This window comes from Epinephelus fuscoguttatus, linkage group LG8 (genome assembly GCF_011397635.1).
Source record: "Epinephelus fuscoguttatus linkage group LG8, E.fuscoguttatus.final_Chr_v1".
Taxonomy (NCBI): Eukaryota; Metazoa; Chordata; class Actinopteri; order Perciformes; family Serranidae; genus Epinephelus; species Epinephelus fuscoguttatus.
Genome location: NC_064759.1, coordinates 2,537,673 through 2,559,321, shown reverse-complemented (window position 1 = coordinate 2,559,321; position 21,649 = coordinate 2,537,673). Strand labels below are relative to the sequence as shown.

The 21,649-nt window shown below is 43.0% G+C and overlaps 1 protein-coding gene across 1 annotated transcript in view; it reads right to left on the bottom strand.

The window, feature by feature from the left end:
• Positions 1-1,421: 1,421 nt before the first annotated feature.
• cpne4a (copine IVa) overlaps positions 1,422-21,649 on the bottom strand; it is a 124,405-nt gene continuing 104,177 nt past the window's right edge. Inside the window, exons 13-18 of the mRNA XM_049583417.1 lie at positions 18,059-18,192; positions 17,240-17,294; positions 14,280-14,331; positions 12,115-12,248; positions 10,404-10,640; positions 1,422-6,692 (exon numbers count right to left, since the gene is read on the bottom strand). Coding sequence (XP_049439374.1) covers positions 6,561-6,692; positions 10,404-10,640; positions 12,115-12,248; positions 14,280-14,331; positions 17,240-17,294; positions 18,059-18,192 — 744 coding nt within the window. The 3' untranslated portion in view covers positions 1,422-6,560. The remainder of the gene's footprint in view (positions 6,693-10,403; positions 10,641-12,114; positions 12,249-14,279; positions 14,332-17,239; positions 17,295-18,058; positions 18,193-21,649) is intronic.

The window sequence follows — 21,649 nt, the reverse complement described above, 5'->3', positions numbered from 1 at the left end:
CTAACATTACTCTGCCTCTCTTCTCACCTGTCACACCTGCTGCTTCTACACACTTTTTTCTTTTGTCAGACATGTGGCCGTTGTCTCTCAGCTCCTTTCATTTTCTTGTTCTCTCTGTACCCTGACTTTCTGTAAGGAGACCCTTATGTTTGGTGAGGCACTTTAAAGCTAATCAGGCAGCAGTTCACCTCACATGTTGACATTAGAGGGGCTCATGTTATTAATTGTAATTGCTATATGTGATCCAATTTAAAGGTCAACCATAGACCTTTTCACTGGCCCCTCCTTTGCCTTGGGCTGGGATCACCTGATGGCCTGGCTCTGAGTGCCACCACTGTCACTCTCAGTGTTGCAAAACCACTGGGGGGCTATGCTGCTCTTATCACTTGACAGTAGCCTGACAATTGGTCGGATTGGTTCCTGTAATTGGCTCAAAAATCCAACCCATTCAAATAATGAACCATTTAGTGTGATCCAGACTGTGGCAGCCTCCTGCAGGGTCTAGCTGTTTGGTTTCGACTGTGGTCACCTGTGATTTTGGTTCAGATCAAACTGAAAAGTCAAAAACTCTGCACCAAGCCAGTTAGCTATGAAAGGGCCTGAGGTGTAACCAAACTAGATATTAATAGAAATCTCTACAGCAGAATAAAAAACATTGTGGGGAGGTGTGTTAATCCACCTGCTATGTGTCTTTACTCTTTAAGTTTACCTTTGACAAATTCAAGTGCATTGATCCCTTTGAATTTTACATGGTATTAGAGGGTACTAGAGGGTTTTACTACTTTTTTTAATGGATTTGATCATCAGTGATCAGATTTCTTCATCCAGTTACCATCTGAGGTTGTTTGGAATCAATACTGACATATTTGGTGATGTTTCAGAATCAATGTAGTGATGATTTATTTAACACTAAAAGCAGTAGTGTGAGTTCTGGCCTGAATTCTTGATTGAGATGTTTTCGCTTGTGTCTTTGATTCTCCACACTGAGCAGCTTCAAAAACCCGTCGCCTTGTGTTGTGTTAACTGTGACAGCAGCTTTATGTCGAGTCTTTTGGCGTCTTTTGTCCTGTTGACAGAGTTAATGGCTTCCTTTCATCCTTCTCCTCCTCTTTTTGAACTCGTCATGCCTCCGAACAAACAGCCGAGAGCTTTAATTACTGCTGCTGTTGTTTGGGAATCACACTAAGGATGTTGGGACAGCTGGGAGATTCTCCTTCATTTTCTTCTTTACTCTCACGGGGTTAAACAGCAAACAACCCACAGTTCAACAAACTCACAATGGGACCTGATACACACAGAGACTTTGTGTCTGGAAATAATTTTCTCATATAAAAATATAAACTAGCCTAAAGGTTCTTCTGACTTGTTCACTCCAACCGATCTCTCATAAAACACTGAACGCACTCAGATGTTACTGATAAAACTTTTATTATCATAAGTCAGTTTGTCATTGTTTTGCACACAATACTGCATGTTAACACAACAATAAGTCATGTGTCCAACACCTGTCCGCCATCTTCTGTCTTTGTTCAACAGAACGAAAAAAATGCAAAGTGCCTGTACATTTCCTGTGATGATGATAAATCAATTATTCAAACAGTAAACTTGAAAGTGTCTTTGAAGTACTTTGAAATAATATGAAAATGCTGTATTAATGCAAAATGCAACACATGAAAAGCAATCTGCAGTAAGGTTCCTGAAGTAACTCGCACAAGTCATTAATGGGACAAGATTTTTACTCCTATCAATGTTGTTTGAGTTGATCGGGTACAGTGTTGCAGACTAACTGACTTTCTCACTAGATTTAATGACCTTTCAGATCCTCTCAGCGACTTTATTTCTAAATCTAAGTCATCTGGCAACTTTTGAAGCTAATGCACTAGCAAGCAACACTGATCAGGTAAAACAAGCTAATTAGAACGTCCAGAATCCGGAATTCAGGAGTACTTCATAGAAATTGTGCAAGAAGACAAAAATTGGACTTGCTATTTTTTTTTTCAAGAAGAATCCAATAAAACTATACCCTAGGTTTATTTCATGCGGACACCCCCACATCAGTCAGATCAAACCATTTAAATCATGACACAGTGAAATGGTGGATTGGTCCCTTCAAGTTGGGAGCGAGTCAGTGCCTCGGATGAAGGATTTCAAGTATCTTCAGATGGAAGATGGAACACTAGATCAGCCATATGGTACTGTTAACAGCCTTTTGGGCTTCAACAAAAGGGAGTTGAGTCTTAAGGTCAAGTTCTCGACGTTCAAACTCACCTTTGGCCATGAGTTTTGACCTATAGAATGAGATTGTGGACACAAGTGGCTGATTTGGTAACACTTTGGGCAAGGGGTTCAGGCATCCAGGAGAGCTTGAACTAGAACCTTCTCTACCTCTTTTGCATTTCAAGGAACTTGTTGAGGTGGTTCCTCTGTGCTAAAGTTCTCTAGGCACTTCCACCTAGGAGAAAAGACCCCAGGGCAGATCCACAACACAATGGAGGGACTGCCTTTCTCATCTGGCCTGGGAACATCTCGGGATCATCCAAAGTGGACTTGAAGGATGTGGTTGAGGAAAGGGACCGCCTTGCATAGTCTGGTACCATGACCCGGATCTGAATAAGGTTGACTGGTTGATTGGTGGGTCAGCAGTAATGTGGATGTTGAAGGCAAAGCTCTCAGTCTACATTCCAACCCTCAGCTGTGGTCATGAGCTTTGGGTAATGACCGAAAGAGTGAGAACGTGGACAAAAGAAGCTGGAATGAGTTTCCTTCAGTGTCTGACAGGGCGAAGAGCTCAGACATCCAAAAGATGCTGAGAGTAGCAGCTGCTCCTTCATGTTGAAAGGAGCCGGTTGAGGTGCTTCGTGCATCTGATCAGGACGCTTGTTGTATATCTTCCTGTGGGAGTTTTCTGGACATGTCCAACTGGGAGGAGACACTGTGGCAGACTTAGAATTTGTTTGAGGGATTAGTCCCAGTTGACTGTGGAAAACCTTTGGATCCCCAGGGAGAGCTGGAGAATAGGAAGAACTTGTGCACTACCTTACTTAGCATGCCACTGAGACCAGGACCCAGACAAGTGACAATGGATGGATGGATCATGAAGTTTGATCCTGACTTAAAGACTTTATCAGAATTTGATTATGCTTACATTGTCAATAAAGACACAAATTGAGGAGCTTTGACATTTAGAAAGAGTTCTACTTCTGTTCCCTCATAGGAGCCAATTAAGGTGGTCTGGGCATCTGATTAAGTTGCCTCCTGGTCACCTCCCTGTGGAGGTTTTTTCCCAGTATGTCCTACCAGAAGGAGAAAAGAAATCAGACCCAGAGCTTGTTCAGGGATCATTAATCTTATCTGGCCAGGGAGCAACTCAGAATCCCCAGGAAAAGCTGGACGACATGGCTCGTGAAAATATGATATATTTCGTAGTAGGGCATTAACGACTTTGATTTTTTTCAGGTTGACTTATCTGTCAATAAAGTCAAGTCGAGTCGACAAGACATTTGATGACGTCATCACATTGACACGGCGGAGGAAAGTGAAGTATCTCCACACATGTGATGTGTGTCTGTCAAGCCCCGAACATACTTGGGCGGAACGTACGCGGAATGGACTCTGCGGGGGTCCACGTGGACTCAAAGCAGACGTCCGCAAGCCCTGTGTGCGCAAAGCTCAGATTTTACGACCGCGCGGACTCCGCTCCGCGCACCAGTGACTGCTCGGCATGTATTTTTCACATCGCGGGGATTTTTCACAGGAAACTACAACACGGAAGTGCGCTCGACTATGAAAGCCCGAATGACTGCGGACATTCCTCGCAGAGTCTGCTCCGCTTATAGTACACCGTCAAGGATAAAGTATCAGCGTAATCAGAGGCAGCGATTGCATTCCGTACACAAGCACACACAGAGAGAGAGAGAGAGAGAGAGAGAGAGAGAGAGAGAGGGAAAAAACACACGACTTGTCGACTCCTCCCAGGGGGTGCCAATGACGTCAACAAATAAACTTTTCTGTGAATGCCCTGTTTTGTAGTGCTTAGTCAAAGGCAAATGGACTTCGGTCAGATTATTGAAGATGCCTATCATTCAAAAGCCTTACTGGTGCCAGTCACCTTTGACTGAACACTTCTAGTTACACCATGACCTGAATGAAAATCTTCACAGACACCTGGGTATAAGGATGTCCGGACTACCTTGTTTAGCGTGCCGCCACAGCAACCTGGATTTGTATGAGTGGTGGAAAATGGATCGGCAGGTGGGGCGTGAAATCTGATCCTGATGTAGGATTAAAGCCAACTGTAGATTTGAGGAAGTTTGCACTGAAGGTTTTCTACAAGTGACAGGAAATGATCTTACTTAAAAGAAATATAGACTGAAAGATGCAAATATGGTTGCACCCTTAAAAGGTCCAAATCCCAGAAGTAATTATTTAATAAAACCAAGTAAAACAAAAGAAAATGAATCAGTTCCTCAAAGACAGAGAGAGATGGACAGGTGTTGTGGCACAAAGAGACCAAAATCTATCACCATAATCTAGAAATCTCTCCAAGGATACTCAGGTTGTGCTTTTAAATCTACTCACACATTTTCGTTTACACGTGAACATGCTTGAGAGTAGAACAGCCCCATCATCGGGTACATTGTAAACATTATTATTACTCATATTACTCACTACCAGGAAACAGAGAGCACAAGGACCGGGGAGTCCTGCATGGAGATTTGCATGCAAAACAACAGTTCATGCATCTGCCTCGCCTTTAGAAAAAAACAGTAGAGGATGCAGACGTCTGTGAAGGCAGCTCGCTTGTTCATCTGGCAGAGATCCAAAATGCTTTACAACGTACGAACCTTACGAAATTTAGCAAAATATCGATAAACTCTTATAAAACCAAACCAGAGGGTGAGGAGGGGGGTTCATACATTCCATCATTGACTGTTTCCCTGCCCGTCATGCTGTCTGCAGGGAAGCAGTGATTGGGTTGGTCAGTGTTGTGTGTTTGTGTGCTTTTCACATCCTGTAAAAACACTCCTGAAGGTTACGATCAGCTCAGCCTCTGTAGGCCCCGCATGCACAGTGGATGCTAAAGGTGCAACAGTTGGCATTTTTATACATGGAACATAAGTTGTACCACAAGATGAGATGAAGTTCTTCCTCACCTCACTGATACATTTAGTGCTACTGTTCATCAGACCTCTCTGCTCTCTATGATGTCGATGTGATGTGGGACTGAAGATCCCAGTGTTCACAGTTTGTGAGCTGTCATGTCATCGGCATCCACAAACTGGGCAGTGTTGGAAACTTGGTGATACAGGGACTACTTGCAGGCCTAGTTGGCGAGCTACTGTGGCTGGTGAGCTAACTGCTATCATGCTAGCTAAACAGTAATATGCTGACCCTAGCCAGCCAAAATAGCTCAACAGGCTAGCTGACTTGCTACCAGTCAGCTAACTTGTGTTTGGCAAACTAGCTGGCTTAGTTGCTAATTGGACTAAACGTTATCACAGTTTATTCAAGAGATTGTACCATAAGTGTTGGCAGTGTTTTACTCTGACAGAGAAGTATGCAAAATTAGATGGTGCTACAAAGCTAATATGATAGCTTCCTCTTTTTCAGACTCTGCTTCATCTGTTACGTTAAAAACAACTGGTCTTTACCTCAACATGCATGTAAGTCCACTACACACTGTCCTCTACACAAAAGCTCTGCATAGATTTACTTTGCCTCCATCTTAATTCCACGGAAATGAACCTTTTTTGTTGCTGAAATGTTGCTGTCATGAATGCTGATGTGACCCGGCTGTCATTGTAAACACTATCACAAAACAAAAGAAACACAAACGTTAGCTACAATTCTTTAAAGCATATCAAAGGTAATGCTACATAGTTAGCAAATATGCTTACAAAACAAGCTACTAATAAGTGTAAACCCTGGTTTCTAGTGGTGATCAAAGTTGGATCATGACGTGAATGATGTTTACAAGTTAGAAAATTAGAAATTAGAAATTACAGTTACTCCCACATGAGCTCTAAGATATAGTCGCATCACGCTTATGTCCTGTACTCAGGTCTGAAAAACATTATGTGTTGGATCCTTTGTATGATTAACTTTTCTGCATTACAACCTTCTGGTTTTCTATGTCATTGCATCACGGTCCTCACTCCTAATTTTATCACAATGCTCTTTGAATTGGCACGTTAGCTACTTTGACTTCTTCTGTCTGTTATATCCAATGTGTGAGTGTAAAGATATCTTTACAATTCCCCCCTGGGAGCATCCTAACTAAACGTAGCACTTCTGTGACCAGCAGCTTCAAATGCTTCTTACTACTGTTTCTAAAAGATGACGACAGGTAATGAAACGCCTTCTACCTGTTTTGTGCCATAAAGCAATCCAACAAAACTTCCTGTTAGTCTAGCCTGTACACTGACATGAGCCACTTCTTCATGGTAAAACGCCACGTGTAGCACCTTTAACATCCACATCAACAACAAACAAAAGACAGTAAACATTTTTCTCAGTCCAGGAGAGGTTGTGCTGTCCAGGAGCAGCTATGGAGGCGGCGCTCACGGGCCGAACGGCCTGGAAGACTGGTACTCGCTGGGCACTTTGGGCTTGATGCCCTTGCTGTTGTAGTAGTCAACCACCTGGTTGGGCACCTCTGCTAAGACGCTTTTAGCCAGAGCAGCTGGAGACGCCTGAGGAGGAGACAGAGAGAAATATCCATCACACTGTTCATGTGGTTTAAGCACGTATAATCTAAACCCATGCTGGAATCGAACGTGTTGTAAAACAGGAATGAAAGTGACGAACATTCCAGGTTCCTATCTAAAGGACCATGACAGTGGTCTTGCATTTTACAGCTAACTAAAGAATCAGTTTTACTTCACATTCACGCTGAACGTTTTTCCATCATCCATCAAGTTGAGGACGGACTCTTCCCTCCAGGCAGCCATTTGTTTCAGTTCATTACTGTATGCTGTGAAATGCAAGTTGCAGATTTTAACTCTCTGCAGATCCATCACAGTCATATGATGATATAGTTGTAGGCGAGAATTGTTGTCTCATAGTTTTCTGTTTATGGATGCTCTGTTATTTGAAATTTGAGAATTGGCTTCTGAAAAGTGACTTTTCCCCACCATAGCTGGGTCCAAGTACAGAAGTGTCAGTCTGAGTCTACCTCTCATCAGGCTTCTGCATCGGATATTCAACAACTTGTAACCAAGTCTGACGTTACTGAAATAAGAGTGAGCACCTACTCTGAGGCAAAGGAACTCTGCCAGATAATAGTTGATTGTTGCTGAGTTTGAGTATTTTGGGGTCTTGTTCATTTGAGAAATAACATGAAGCATGTGACGAAGTAGTGTGGCGTCAGCAGAGATGCAAATAATGAACCAGACTGCCGTGGTGAAGAGGAAGCTGAGCCTGTAGGTGAAGCTCAGAATTGACAGGTTGAGCTATGTTTCAACTCTCACCTGTCGTCATGAGCTTTACGTATTAACCAGAGAGAAATTTGATCATGGCTGCAGACAGGTGATGGGCTTTAAAATCAACCGCTGGTGATTTGACCAGTTGAGTTGCAGGTGACACCATCAGCCAGCTTGAGTCGAGCTCAGACCAGCCAGTTCACACCACTGCTACTTTTCTCTGCAACGCTCTAAAACGATTTTTTCTCGTTACCAATCTTTGGTCTGAACTGGGATTAATTTAGCCAACAAGACAAGAAAAAGACAAAACATATAATATTTTGATATCCAAAACCTAAGACGATATTTAGTCTAGGTATCTATCTCTAGTCTCACAATATCAAAAAATATCAATATATTGCATAATATACTGCAGATTATAAACACTGTTATTCTGCATTGCACAGAATAAAAGCATCTTTCTATTAAAACCCGAATTCTGCTCTTGTGAGAAATCACAGACAGCAACTGTGGTCGTCTGAAGTCAGTCAGAGCTGCTCTGCCTCACTCTGCTGCTGTCAAATGAAAATTGCTTCCTTTTGGGCCAAAGAGAGAAACTCTCATTCATCACACAGATTAAACCCAGGAGGGAAAATGCGTCCAGTGTCTGTAAAATGAGTCCAAACGGTGAAGATAAATCTCCTCTGTACCGTAGAGTCTGTAACCTTCAGACTCGTTAAAGACCCAAAATTAATTTGAGAGAAATAAAATATTTCCCACTTAAGATCGGTTGGCAGATTGCCACCCCGTCTTACTCCTTAACGGATGAAAAACTCATTTCTTCAATACTTCACACCCTCGTCTTGTTCTCCTCCACTTCCAATATGCTCTGAAAAACTCTCTTTCTACTCCTCTCCTCCTGGCTTATTGCTTTTATCCACTGTTACAATACTACGGGGTCACACAAAGTTATATTTCCACACTGTATAAATTTCTATCAAGAAGACAGCTTTCAAATTAACACACCATCTGGTGCCCATATTTAAGGGTGTTATTTCCTGGATAACAGAGGCTGTGAACAGCTGAATGTGTTTGTATTAGTAACTTCATTAACACAGCAAACAACACGTGCTTTACAGTGAGTAATAACAGGGGCTGGAAGGAAATTTAGAGTTTGGGGAACTGTTTCTGTTTACATTAGCAAAATCAGAAAATGATTATTTTATTATGAATTATTATTTATTTATTTATTAGATTATTATTTTCAAAAAAGGGACCAGAGGGTGTGTTCCAACTCTGGGAAAGTTTACCCCAGGGTGCTGGAAAGGAGGCTCGGACCTATTGTTGGAACTCAGATTCAGGAGGAACAACGCAGCTTCGGTCCTGGTCACGTAACAGTGGAGCAGCTCTTCATTCTTGCAGGGCTGCTGAAGGGGTTGTGGGAGTTTGCCCATCCAGTCTGCACATGTATTTTGTGGACTTGGAGAAGGCCTACGACCGTGTCCCCTGGTAAGTCTTGTGGGGGCACTGCAAGAAGATGGGGTAGTGGGGTCGTCGATACAAGCCACCTGGTCCCTTTATGACCAAAGTGAGAGCTGCGTCCATGTGACATTAAACACATTCTTGGTGGGTGTTTTTCCTCCACCGGGGTTTTCCCGTGTCACCGATCCTGTTTGTGATGTTCATGGACAGATCTCAAGGTGCAGCTGGGGGCAGGAAGGGGTCCGGTTTGGGGACCTCAGAATTGCATCTCTGCTGTTTGCAGATGATGTGGTTCTGTTGGCTTCATCGCACCGTGACCTCCAGCATGCACTAAGGCAGTTTGCAGCCAAGTGTGAAGCGGTCAAGATGAGAGTCAGCGCCTCCAAATCTGAGGCCATGGTTCTCTGCTGGAAAAAAAGTGGATGGACCCCTCTGGGTTGGGAGACAGTCACTATCTCAAGCTAAGGAGTTCAAGTATCTCGAGGTCTTGTTCACGAGTGAGGGTAGAATGGAGCATGAGATTGTGTGCACAAAATAAAACTGTCACTTTTTAGGACTTTAGCAGCTCCACAGTACAGAAAGATGCAGCATTATACAGCATTTTTAACATTTCTGTTGGGAAACCTGGGTGCTATGGGTGAAATCCACATTAACCATTATTCCAAAAAATTTAAACTTTATGCAAATAAATATATATAATATCAAGCTGTACTCTGTTCCACTGGTATGCATTAAATCAAATAAAACTATTCATGTATGACCATGCATTTACACATAAGAATTTTGTAAAATTATATCCAAAAAAGGCTATTATCACAATAAATAACTGTCACTTGACTGTTTTTTTGTTTATTTATTTTACTGTGATATAAAAGGCATAAGGGGCGGCACGGTGGTGTGGTGGTTAGCACTCTCGCCTCACAGCAAGAGGGTTGCCGGTTCGATCCTGGGTGTGGGAGCCCTTCTGTGCGGAGTTTGCATGTTCTCCCCGTGTCAGTGTGGGTTCTCTCCGGGCACTCCGGCTTCCTCCCACAGTCCAAAGACATGCAGATTGGGGACTAGGTTAATTGATAACTCTAAATTGTCCGTAGGTGTGAATGTGAGCGTGAATGGTTGTCTGTCTCTATGTGTCAGCCCTGCGATAGTCTGGTGACCTGTTCAGGGTGAACCCTGCCTCTCGCCCGATGTCAGCTGGGATAGGCTCCAGCCCCCCCGCGACCCTCAAGACGATGAAGCGGTTAGAAGATGAATGAATGAATGAATAAAAGGCATAAGAATATACAGGCCATAGCAACAGAAAATACTTTGTCTCACGTTTCCTCAAAAGGATCTTTGTTAATAAGAAACAATAGAGGACCTAAAATTGTGCCTTGAGGAACTCCTCAGCAGGGATGATCTTGAGAGACGACAAAGACAGTAAAAGAGAAACTTGCTCCTCTTTAGGTAAATGCACATCTGTGTTAAACTGGGAACTGAATTTTTAAAATTTAATTTCACTGAAAGTCCATTTGATAGACTCACATGTTTGAAGTTACGAAAGGGGACGAACTGGACAATGTCTCGTAGGACGGGCTCTCCTTTAGGCGATCGCAGGATCCCGTCATCTCCGTCCAGCATCTGCATGTCGCTGAAGTCTGCGTTCCCAATTCCAACAATAATAACAGACATGGGGAGGTGGGAGGCCTGGACGATGGCCTCCCTCGTGTCAGCCATGTCGGTGATGACGCCGTCTGTCAGGATCAGCAGGATGAAGTATTGCTGCGAGACAGAGAATATAAAAATCATCCAACGTCTCAGTTCACTTCTTCAGTCAAACTGTATCAGGAAATCTAACTCAGGTTGGTTATCAGGTTGTCATATTCAGTATTTCATCTTTATTTATCTTTATATTGTAATGTAAACTAAAGCTCAAAGATGGCCTAAAATACGTTAAAAGGGGTAAAATGAGCAAAACAAAAACTATAAAACAAAAATAATAGATATTGTTAGTCATGAAGTTAATGGTTCACTCTTTGATGCACCTGCTGTATTTCAGATTTGAACTGAAAGTGTTTTGTGGTGCAGGAAAAACTAACTTCACATCTGTCCTCAAAATGTCAAAGAACCAAACCTGCCCGTAAACTAACCCTGTCAGATGAGGCCCAAAGAGAGACGTGTTACATAAGTATCTGTGTTTCCTTTTCTTTAAACTTTCATGTATTTGACATTTCTGTTTTCAGCAGAAGCTTTGGCTGTAGTGGCGCACAATTAATGTCAGTTGATTTGCTAAAGTTTGACACTGGCGGTCTGACAACTTTCTCAGAGTATGTGAAGAGAAATGATAACTGCCAACAGAGTTGTTGCTGTAGTCTTGTTATGTGAAATAATGTCACTTCACTTCACTGTCTCTGAGATTTCCTGATCTTTACCAGTCCTGATGTTCAGTTTACAACAAACTTGAAGAAACTCAAAGAAAGTTGGTTCTTGAATTTGTGCCTTGCTCAACTACTCGCTACACCAACCTTCGACTTATTCCATAATCAAACAAGGTCCCAACCTTTGTGATTTCTGTTGGAGGATAACAGATAGAATACCAGCCTGGACAGATCTGCCCAAAGATATCTCATGACAACCTCTCCCTTGAGCGAAATGTTTTGATTGGGATATCTCTGAGGCCACGGAGGTGGAACTATGAAGAGAAGATTCTGGTTTCAGTACAGACTGGTGTCAAAGCAACAAACCTCCCTGCCTCAACTCAGACGGCCGACTGTGGGTGCGTTCTGAATCGCATACTTTTTCTTTTTAGTGTCAGTTTGTACTGCAGCTGTCCTTAAAAAAGTATGCACTGCTGCATGTAGTATGCACACAGTTAACACAGCATTGATCATTTATAAAATCAGTATTTCTATTATTACTGTTCGACTGGTCATCAGTTAGTTCGATGCAACTTCTGACAAGTGTCAATCAGCTGCCAAGCCATCATCTGTTTGCCTCTCATTTGATGTGATGTATCGTTCATTGTTCAGAGGATTGTTGGCCAGAAGGGCCAGAAAAGCATGCTGGTTACAGACTGCAATTAGAGCATCCTGGTATTTTTGGCATACCACATTTGACATACTATGTATTGGGACATTATAATTCGTTCTCTGGTGGTATATAGTTTGGTAGTATGGGGCTTGGAATGCACAGTGTGATTGAATGAAGGCTGAAAACAGTAACCAATAAACTGGTCCCAGCCCAGCGGCTCTCTCACCATGGCCTCTTTGGTGTGGACCTCCTGCGAGGCGGAGTTGGCGACCTTCTGGATGATGGGGGCGATGTTGGTTGGACCATAGAGCTGCAGTTTGGGGAGGCAGGCCTGGTAGGCCTCCACCACACCCTGAATACCTGACAGCAAATATTAATCAGTGTCAGCGAGTAAAAACATGAATAAACTCTGTCAAGATGAAGAATCCAAAACATCACTGAAAAAACAACAGAGAGCTCACATGTTCCTGAACATCAAATCCTTCAGTCAGCACACACACACACACACACACACACACACACACACAGTGAGATGAAGCCTCTCCAGACTCTGGTGGTCAAGTTCACTCCATCTCTCTCCGGACGTGTTCAGAGGCGTCCCAGCATGCCCGGCAGCAGCGGTGATGTGATTTACTGTCTGAAGGTCATTGATAACACAATCTCTTTCTCTCTCTCTCTCTCTCTCACTCACACACACACACACACACACACACTGAGTCTTAATTAAGAGTGTCAGTGTTGAAGTGTCTCTCGGAGCTCATGAATGACCTTTATAGCCGGGAGGGCGAGAGACCTTCAGCTAAACAGAGTCTGTCTCTGTCTTTGACCCAATAAATAACGACCAGGAGAGAATGACAAAAAGCAGCAGGGTACAGTTCGCCTGAGTCCACCTTGCAACAACTACAAGTCTGTCTGACTTACATGGTGTGTCTTTACATTACAATCATGTAGTCAGCTGGGTTTAAGATTTGATACAATGTGATATGTCTTCAACGATCCTTAGAGGGAAGATTCAGGTGTTGTAGCAGAAGCAGCACAAAGTAAATGTAAATATATATTACACTAAATAAAATGATATACAACCAGTATCAGAAAATTAGTAAACGCATGTAAGAGTAAAATTAAAACTAAGCTGTTGTGTGCAAACAAATAGCTCGTTCTTTTCATACACCTGTTCTCCTAACCATGGGTATATAAAGAGAACTCTGTAGCTGTTGCTGTGTCTCGTGTGTGACGAAGAATGTAAATTACAGTAAATCAATTACAATAATATCCCGAGCTTAACAACTCACAGTCCCGTCATTATAAAGACAACGGTCAAAACGATACTTCCTGGTGAGTCACAGCTCTGGAGAGCTCTTCAGGTCAGAAGCCAGTTTTAATTAATGGCTGTCCACACATGATTTAAGCTAACACAGAGGTGGAGGAAGTTCAGATCTGTCAGTAAAAGTAGTGATTACTTTGCGTGGTCGTGTGTTGATGAGCTGCAGTGTGACACGTCCAGTGTGTGCTAGGGGCGGCACATGATGCGCTGCGCCGTGGCAGTACAGGTGTTTTTTCAGTATCAGTCAGGTAAAGCAATATTTTAGTGGATTTAGTAGATAGTGTGGGACAAAATCACCTCATAAAACTTCAGCATGTTTTCAACACATCTTTGACGCATCCAAAATGTTTCCATGTTACAACTTAAAGCTCATGAACAGACTTCCCAACTCAGAAAAAGGGAACATCCTAGGTGCACAAACTATAACACATATCATAGTTTAACGTTAACACTATCTTCTGTCTTGTCGTCATTGCTATTGTCATCTTATCTGTGTATATGACAATAAAGAACTTAATCTTGAACTCTGGAATGAGCTTGTGTGTCCAGTGAGCTCTCAGGTAAGGCTGCATAAAAAGACTCAAATTTCCCACTGGGCTGATTAAAAAAAGGTAGAAGGACAAGCAGCTCAGAAATCCACTTTCAAATACAAGGAAGGGATTTAAAGGACAGGGGGACAAAGCAGACAGCTCACAGAGACACAGCAGCTCATTAAAATCACTGACCAGAGCAGGTTCTTTTAAAACCAGCACACCTCCAGAGCAGACACAAATCCAGTCTGCACGGAGCTTTACATAAATGAATCTGACTCAGACTGTCACCCTGCAGACTGGAGATCCTCCTCAGTGTGCTCGTACACCTGAGCTGGAGTCACCTGCAGACACCGTCTCCTCCTCCATCATCGAGGCCTCGGACTGGTGAAGCTCCTTCAATCTGCACCCTCGTCATCGTCAAACTAACTCTCACATCAAAGAGTTTCCTCTGCACTCGGACTTCTGAGCTTCACTATCAAATGTTGGACTCCTTCTGTTTTTTTTTCAAAGACAGCGTGAAATCAAAGCACCTACCTGCACACTCCGGGTTCTCCTCGTTAAAATTCACTGCAAAGTCGTGGGAGACCTGGAGAGGAGGGGGAGGGGGTGAGGGTGGAGGGGGGAGAAACAGGAAGTCTGTTTGATCTCTTCATCAGAAAAAGAAAGAGCTTCGACAATGAAATAACCTCCCTCTGTCTCCCTCTCTCTCCACCTTCATCCCTCTTCATTCTTCTTTCATTTTCTTCTCCCTGACATCTAATCGCAGCAGCTCACTGACTCTGTCCTCCCTCTGTATTATTGAAACAACCAATCAGACTCACAGCACAGGTCACCCCCCCCCCCCCCACTCTGTCTCCTATAGGTGAGGCTGGAGGGTGTCATGACAGGAAGTGTCAATCACTGCTGTGACTGATGCTGCGTTCATGAAAACAAAAGTGTTTATGTTTGTGATGGAAAGTGAAGCCATGAAGGAAGGCGGAAGGATTAAAGAATTACTTTTGTACTATTTCATATTGTTTTTATTGTCAGTAAAACCCCTGAGGAGAATCCATCAGGCATGGGTTTAGTGTGTGGCTGCCAAACTTCACCGGCAAATTAAGCATTTTAATGCCGTAAAGTAACGTTCAGGAAAGAACACACACTTTAAACCACATATAATAAATTCTTCTCACTATTTCAGGATAGAAATGATCCTCAGTGAGAGCGCATTGTGTTGTGGACCCAGGATAATAAAGGATATCCATGGCTTTACGATGTGTCGTCTCCAAGTTTGGTGACGTCACCGCATTATCTGGGGCTCTGTCGGCGAGGGCTCAGTGGAGAAATCTTGTGGTGTGCACACACAGGTTGGAACGCAGTTGGCGAGACCCCCCCCTGACAGAATCGCACGTCGCCAGGTATGAACACTCAAAAGATTACGATAGTCTCCGCGACGCAAAATCAGGGTGAAAATCGTGTAATGTGAGCTAGGCTTTAGTCGCAGAAAAACAACGTGAAACTCTATGAGGAGCTGCACCTTGTCACAATAAATCCAACCCAATACGACTGGAGCATGTGTGACTTTACTTTGAAAGGACAGACACAGGAAGTGTCCACGCTCAGCAGTCAGACAGGAGTCAGGTTAATCTCCAGGGCTGGTACCTGCGGTTATTCCACAGGCTAGTTAATAACATGTCGGGCAGGAAATCCAAAGTGTGGGATCATTTTGAGAAGGTGAAGGACGAACCCAAGGTGATATGTAAACTCATCTTCATTGGTCGACTACAAACATGACGGATCATGTGAAACATGGAAGTAGCTACATGCCCATTAGCCCACAGCGTCATTAACAGGCGGCTCGCTCAGTGTGTGACGTGCACTTGGAGATAAAATATAGGCCTATATTAATGAAGGTTCATTAGTACGGTTTGTATTTCTCTGTAATGTAGCACAGTGTTAACAATGTTACTGATACTATTCTTTCTCACACCTTCAACTTCAAAAATATATCATTTAATCATTACATTCATATCAGAAACATGCAGGAGACTAGTCCACTGATGGACCCTGATGAGGACTGTTGTTCCGCTAGGAACAGTCTTTGTCGGGGCCCTAGTGATCTCCTAAAACTATCATTATAGTCTTTATCAAACAAAGAGAGAACACAGGTCTACCACAGTATTATATATATTATATTTCATTTTATTCTGTTTTATAGATGTTATATTTTATTTCTATATTTTATGTTTTATGTCTTGAATTCTCATTTTTAGGTGAGAATACAGTTTTCTTTTTATACATTTTGTAGCTAATTTAAGAACAAAGAATTTCATTGTCATTTACTGCTTAATGTAATACACCCTTTTACAGTTCTCCACAGACATTAGCTAGCGCTAGCTAACAAGTTGTGTTGTCTTGTTTTAGATGATGGAGGAAGATGATGTGAGTAGTGCGTTCAGAAACACTCATTGTGAGTGTGGGAGCGCACTCTGACACAAACTGGAGCGTTGATAAATTGGGAGCGCTGTCTGAATGTAGCGTTGGGTTATCCAGAGCAGCGCACTCTCAGAGTGGCAGAGCGCACTCTGGACACTCTGTCTGTGGAGACGGAGCAGCAGAGCGCCGAGCGGAGTGAATGTGTGATTAACTTAACTGTTGGTTCATTCATGTAGAAATATAACGCTGCGTTTCTTCCACCAACAGGGCTCTCATTTTAGTGTAGAGCGTCAGACTGAATTTACCAACGCACCATGTCAGGTCACTCTCCGGGACAGCCAGTGTTACTTGAATAAGTAAACACTGACCAACGGGACCAGACTGGCCGACCCGTATGCTCTCACTCAGTGGATGGATGATGTCACAGGAAGCCAATCTTACAAAGGAGGACCACACTTGTTTGTTTTGCTATGGAAGCTAACGTTAGCTAATGTGCTAAAAAGTTAGCGTTGCAGAGAAATCCAATCTTCCTCTTAATCCCTCCCCAGTTTCTGATGAGGTGGACATGATAACCCTTAATACACATAACCTTATTCATCCCTACAACAGGAAATACTTTTTCCCTAACCTGATATGAAGTGTGCGCTGCACATGTGAGCATTTTTGATGATGGCCTCCGTCCAGTCCTTTGGTCTTATCACATTTAACCATAGTTGTCTTTGTTTTTGTTGACGGGCAGTGGCGGCTGGTTTTGAGCCATGACTCCTTCTGTATTTAAAGTTTGCTGAAGCCATCATAACCAAACCGCTCTCACCACACCAAGAAAGTTACATAATCTGACTTTGGCCTCTATTACTCGAGACTCAGCTGGATGTTAAATCACAGAATTCTTATTGGAGATAATCAGTGCGTTTTATCACATGATGTGAATGCAGCATCAGACAAGCACCTGCCAGGCGCCACATGGAGGCCGGCCAGTAATTACCGGCATCTGGCTGGGGTCACCTCACCCTCCACAAGCCTCCCCCTGCAGGCAGAGAGCATGCTGGGAGAGACGGTGAGCTGAGCAGGCAAATTACCTTGTAGTCAGGAGGGATCTGAGCTCCGAAGCCAAACGCTGGAAACATTTTGTCACTGCGAGGAGAGAAAAAAAGACACAGAAAGGTCTGAGTGTAAAAATGGAAAGGAGAGGCTGAAAGAGGGTCTGTGATTGGCTGCCAGCAGGAGTTAACGAGCTCATTCAGAACGCTGCTACTTCAACACAAAGCAGAGAAATGAACCCTGATTACTTCCTGCTCGGATCACATGACTAAAAAGGTGACAAACAGTGAGGGAACAGAAACACATTTAGGTCTCATAAAATCAAAGCACATAAATGACTGTTTGTGTTTTAATGCCGATATGGCTCCAGATGGAAATTTAAAATATCCAAACATTAATGACACCATCAGAGGACTGTGGAGCTTCTGAGTGTGTTTTTCAAACTAAACATTTCATTCTGCCGTCGCCCTGAAGAAAGAAAGAACGATCTGTTTAACTTTGAACATCAGGGTTTCTCTTCACAGAGAATAAAATACAACCTTTTATAAAAAATGTAAAATTATAAAAGCCTGTGTGGGACAGAAAGTGACGCCTGAAGGGTTTTAAAGTCTCTCAGCCAGAAGAAGAAAACTCAGAGAGACAAACCTGACAGCTTGGAGCGAGTTAGCATTAAGAGCACGGGCGGACGTGAGTCGTTATTTCTCCTCTTCAGTTCTTCTGGATGTGAATAAAACATTTAGTCACAGGAGCAGAGGAGCATCACTAACTGCCTCTAATTTAACCTTTAACCTAACTTGTATTTTTCCTTTAATAAATGGACTCATCTGATTGGCTGCTGTGCTGTGATGCAGACCCACCTGTCGTAGTCCTGGCAGATCTCGCCCACAGCCACCAGAGCCTTCAGGTACTCGTTGGGCTGGTACGGGTGGATGTAGTGCAGCGAGCAGCTGTTACGAGGATCTCCATTAGAGGCCGTGAAGTCGATGGCTACCTGCAGACACGACAACCAATCAGAGACCAGCATCAGGTCATCAGTTAGCTCTAACCTTTTACAGTTTCCTCAGATGTTAAAGTGCTGTCAGTGTTTTCGTCATGTCTCATTCACATCAGATGAAGCCTGAATGATGCAGGTCAGAGCTCACGTTTGTTTAGCACTGACCTGCGAACATTTGTTTTCTCTAACAAGCTAATGGGATAAACATTATACCTGCTAAACATTAGCATGCTAATATGCAGTTTAAAGTGAGGACAGGTTGGGCTGTGTTTGCTCTCAATAGCTCAGCACCCACGACTAACCAGTTCATTTTTAAGTAAAAAAAAATCAAAATGATGTGAAATAAAAGAAACCTGTTCTTTAGTCTGGCGCTCCATTGACTCAGTGAGCTTTAGCGCCACATTTCAAAGCGCCATCCATTTAGAGGTGGTGAAATTATGATGTTTTGTGATGTAAATGTCTCGACTTTTACTGTGTATTCTGTTGGCTTTGCTGACAGACAGCATGTAGTGCTACTTCCCACCATCTGGTCTCCACTGGTCAGCTAGCTTTGGTCACTCTGCGCTGTGGGAGCTAGCTACTGGCGCCGCTCATCTGCAATTACCGCTGGTGACACCAGTGGTGTGATGGAGGGTATACGTGGGTATATGGGGTATACACACCTCTTTTTATGTCTTTTTACAGTGTACCTGCCTATCAGTCAAAAAGCTATTTGACTATAAAAGGCAGTATACCCACATTTGCCAGGTTCAGACTACATGACATGTTTGTCACTATGTCAGATTAGGCGACTGTGGAGTCATAAAATCTCGCCATGACTTGGCCGACAGACATGAGAGACTACGTTGGTCACTGGTCACTATTTCAGTCACTGTGTCTGTTCATGTTTCAGCCGAACGTAAAAAGTGTCACCAGATGGGCGGAACTATATTTGAAGTACCGCATGAAAACTATGACAGTCACTGAATCCTCCACAGGAAGTTTCAGCAAATATTTCACAATAACAGCCTGTTTAAAGAATAAAGGCTCTCTCACTTAAAATGATAAGGAGCTTTTAATTTTAAACAGATACAGGAAGTGTTGAGTTTGAAATGATGGCGCGATGCATTAAATCAGAGATATTGGATAAAGCGAGATACCCCACTCAGCTCACTTCCTGATTCAGTGACGTCAGTGCCACGCCCCCGTAGGAGACTTGCGGCAGCTCTGAATGTATTGTCGTCAGTGAGGAAAATGAATGTGATCACAATTTATGGTCAATTCTTTCGCCCTGTAGTCACTAAAGTAAATATTGGATTCATTTTCCACAAGCCACACATCTTACCAACATTCTGACACTAAAGCTGCATTTTTCATCCGCACAGATCAAGAGAAAGTTAACTTTGTTTGAGCCCTGTCCGTCTCAGAAAACAAGTTCTCGCGAGATCTCGTGATCTTGATAAACAGGTGGTAAAATCAGGCGCAAAGAGGGAGAACAGGCTCTGATTGGAGGGAGAGCTAACCACGCCCACTTAGGAGACAGGAAGAGTAACCATTTTCTTAAGCCTACGGTGGGGTATCTCCTTTATCCAATATCTCTGATTAAATTTAACGGGACAAATGGGAGTGGATTAAAGATAAAATGATCAAACTACAGAGGGAATGAGAAATTAAAGCCTGTTTCTAATGTGGTAACGTCTCGAGAGGAAATATCTAAAAGGCTGGGCTGTTGTTGTCGTACAGTTTCCATGGCAGCAGATTGCTCTGTGTTCCTATTGGTCAAAGTGACGGCTGTGACGGGAGAAGTCGTGGAAGACAAAGAGAAAAGCAAGCATGCAAGCCTTTCTGTTCGGACGTGACGTCGGTTGCCATCTACTATGACACACTACACGAGATGAAAGGATGGATTATCGCAGTCCAAACTCATTGTTGTTCACGATCTGAGCCGACACCATAGGACGCCATGTTTGGCTATAACTGGGCTGATATCGTGTAGCCTGAACCCGGCATTACTCTTCAGTAACCTACTTATCTACGTCGTAGTACACCCTCTCCATCAAGCACCACTACACCACTGAGTCTCACTGTCTCAGTGGCAGGATGGAGGTGCTGCGATGAATATAAGTGTCACATGGAAAACACTTTTCTATAAGCTTGCACAGATATCATTGAGTTATTCTATAAATATAAATCAACTTTAGCGGAACGTAAGTAGAGACTCAGGCTCCAGAGAGAATCCTTGTAAATTAAGTGTCTGTCTGTAAATACAAGAAGAAAGAAGAAGTCTCGTCGTCTTTATTCAGTCGACTGTGAACCAAAATAACCTGCAGTCAGAGTTTCCTCCGGAGACGACATGAAGCAACAAACAAACAGCTGATTGGACACGCCGCTGCAGAGAAACACACCTCGCTCCTGTTTTCTTACTAAACTGAAGCTTCCTGGCTTGTTTACCTGCTGAGTGAGTTTCTGGCCCTCCTGGGCGATTAAACCTCCGCACATTAATTCAGAAATACTTTCCTTTCTTCTCCTGACTGACTGCAGGTTGGAGGAAAGTGTTTCCCGCTGATTAAACATTTAAACATTCGGGGAGAAGTGGGATTCGGCTGCAGGAAGTGAAGCAGCTTTGTTGTGCTGTTGAGCTGAATGTTTACATGAGTGAACAACAGGAAGACGCTGAGCGGCGTCGTGTCTGAATCTGACTCAAGGAAGATGTTTTAAGATGTTAGAGGAGGAAGTACACAGAACTGAAGTCGGTGTTTTGCTGATGACCTGAGATCTTCAGGACAAAGCTGGAGATGAAGAGCGTCCTCATACTTTTCAACAAGCAGTCAGAATAAAAACAGAAGTTCAGTACAGGTCAAGCTACTGGGAAAATGTAGTGAGCTCAGCTACCAGTTACTCTACATCAAAATAAAGTTTCACTACACTGAAACTGTCTCCAGAGAAATTTTGAAGTTAAGCCACGAGGAAATGACAAAATTAACTGGTGTTTGCAAAACTATTATTTTTTGACTTTATGTCAGCCAAACAAACAGGCAGCAAAAAAAAGTTCAGTTGGACTGTTTATAAAATAACAGACTAATATTAAATTAAATCAAAATTAAATTTATAATATTTCTTCTTCTTTTGCCATGTGAACATGTCCTCCAATAACATGACACCATCAGTCGGCCTATTTTTGTCTGTCTTCCTCTTTAACACGTCTCTGTCTCGGCCTCTTTCAGTCAGCTCTCTGGCTCTGTCACTAATTCAAAAACTGAATTCCAAACTATATTTTTCACTCAATTAAACCATCATAAATAAAGACAATAATATAAACAATAAAAATAACTTTTTTCTGGACATTAGAACATGAACAAGTCCTGCAGATAACACGTGACATCAGTCTGTCCCTCTCTGTCCTCTGTCTCTCCGCTCGTCTCTCGGCCCTTGTTGTGTCTGTTTCTCTGATGTTCACTGTGAATCCACTAAATAT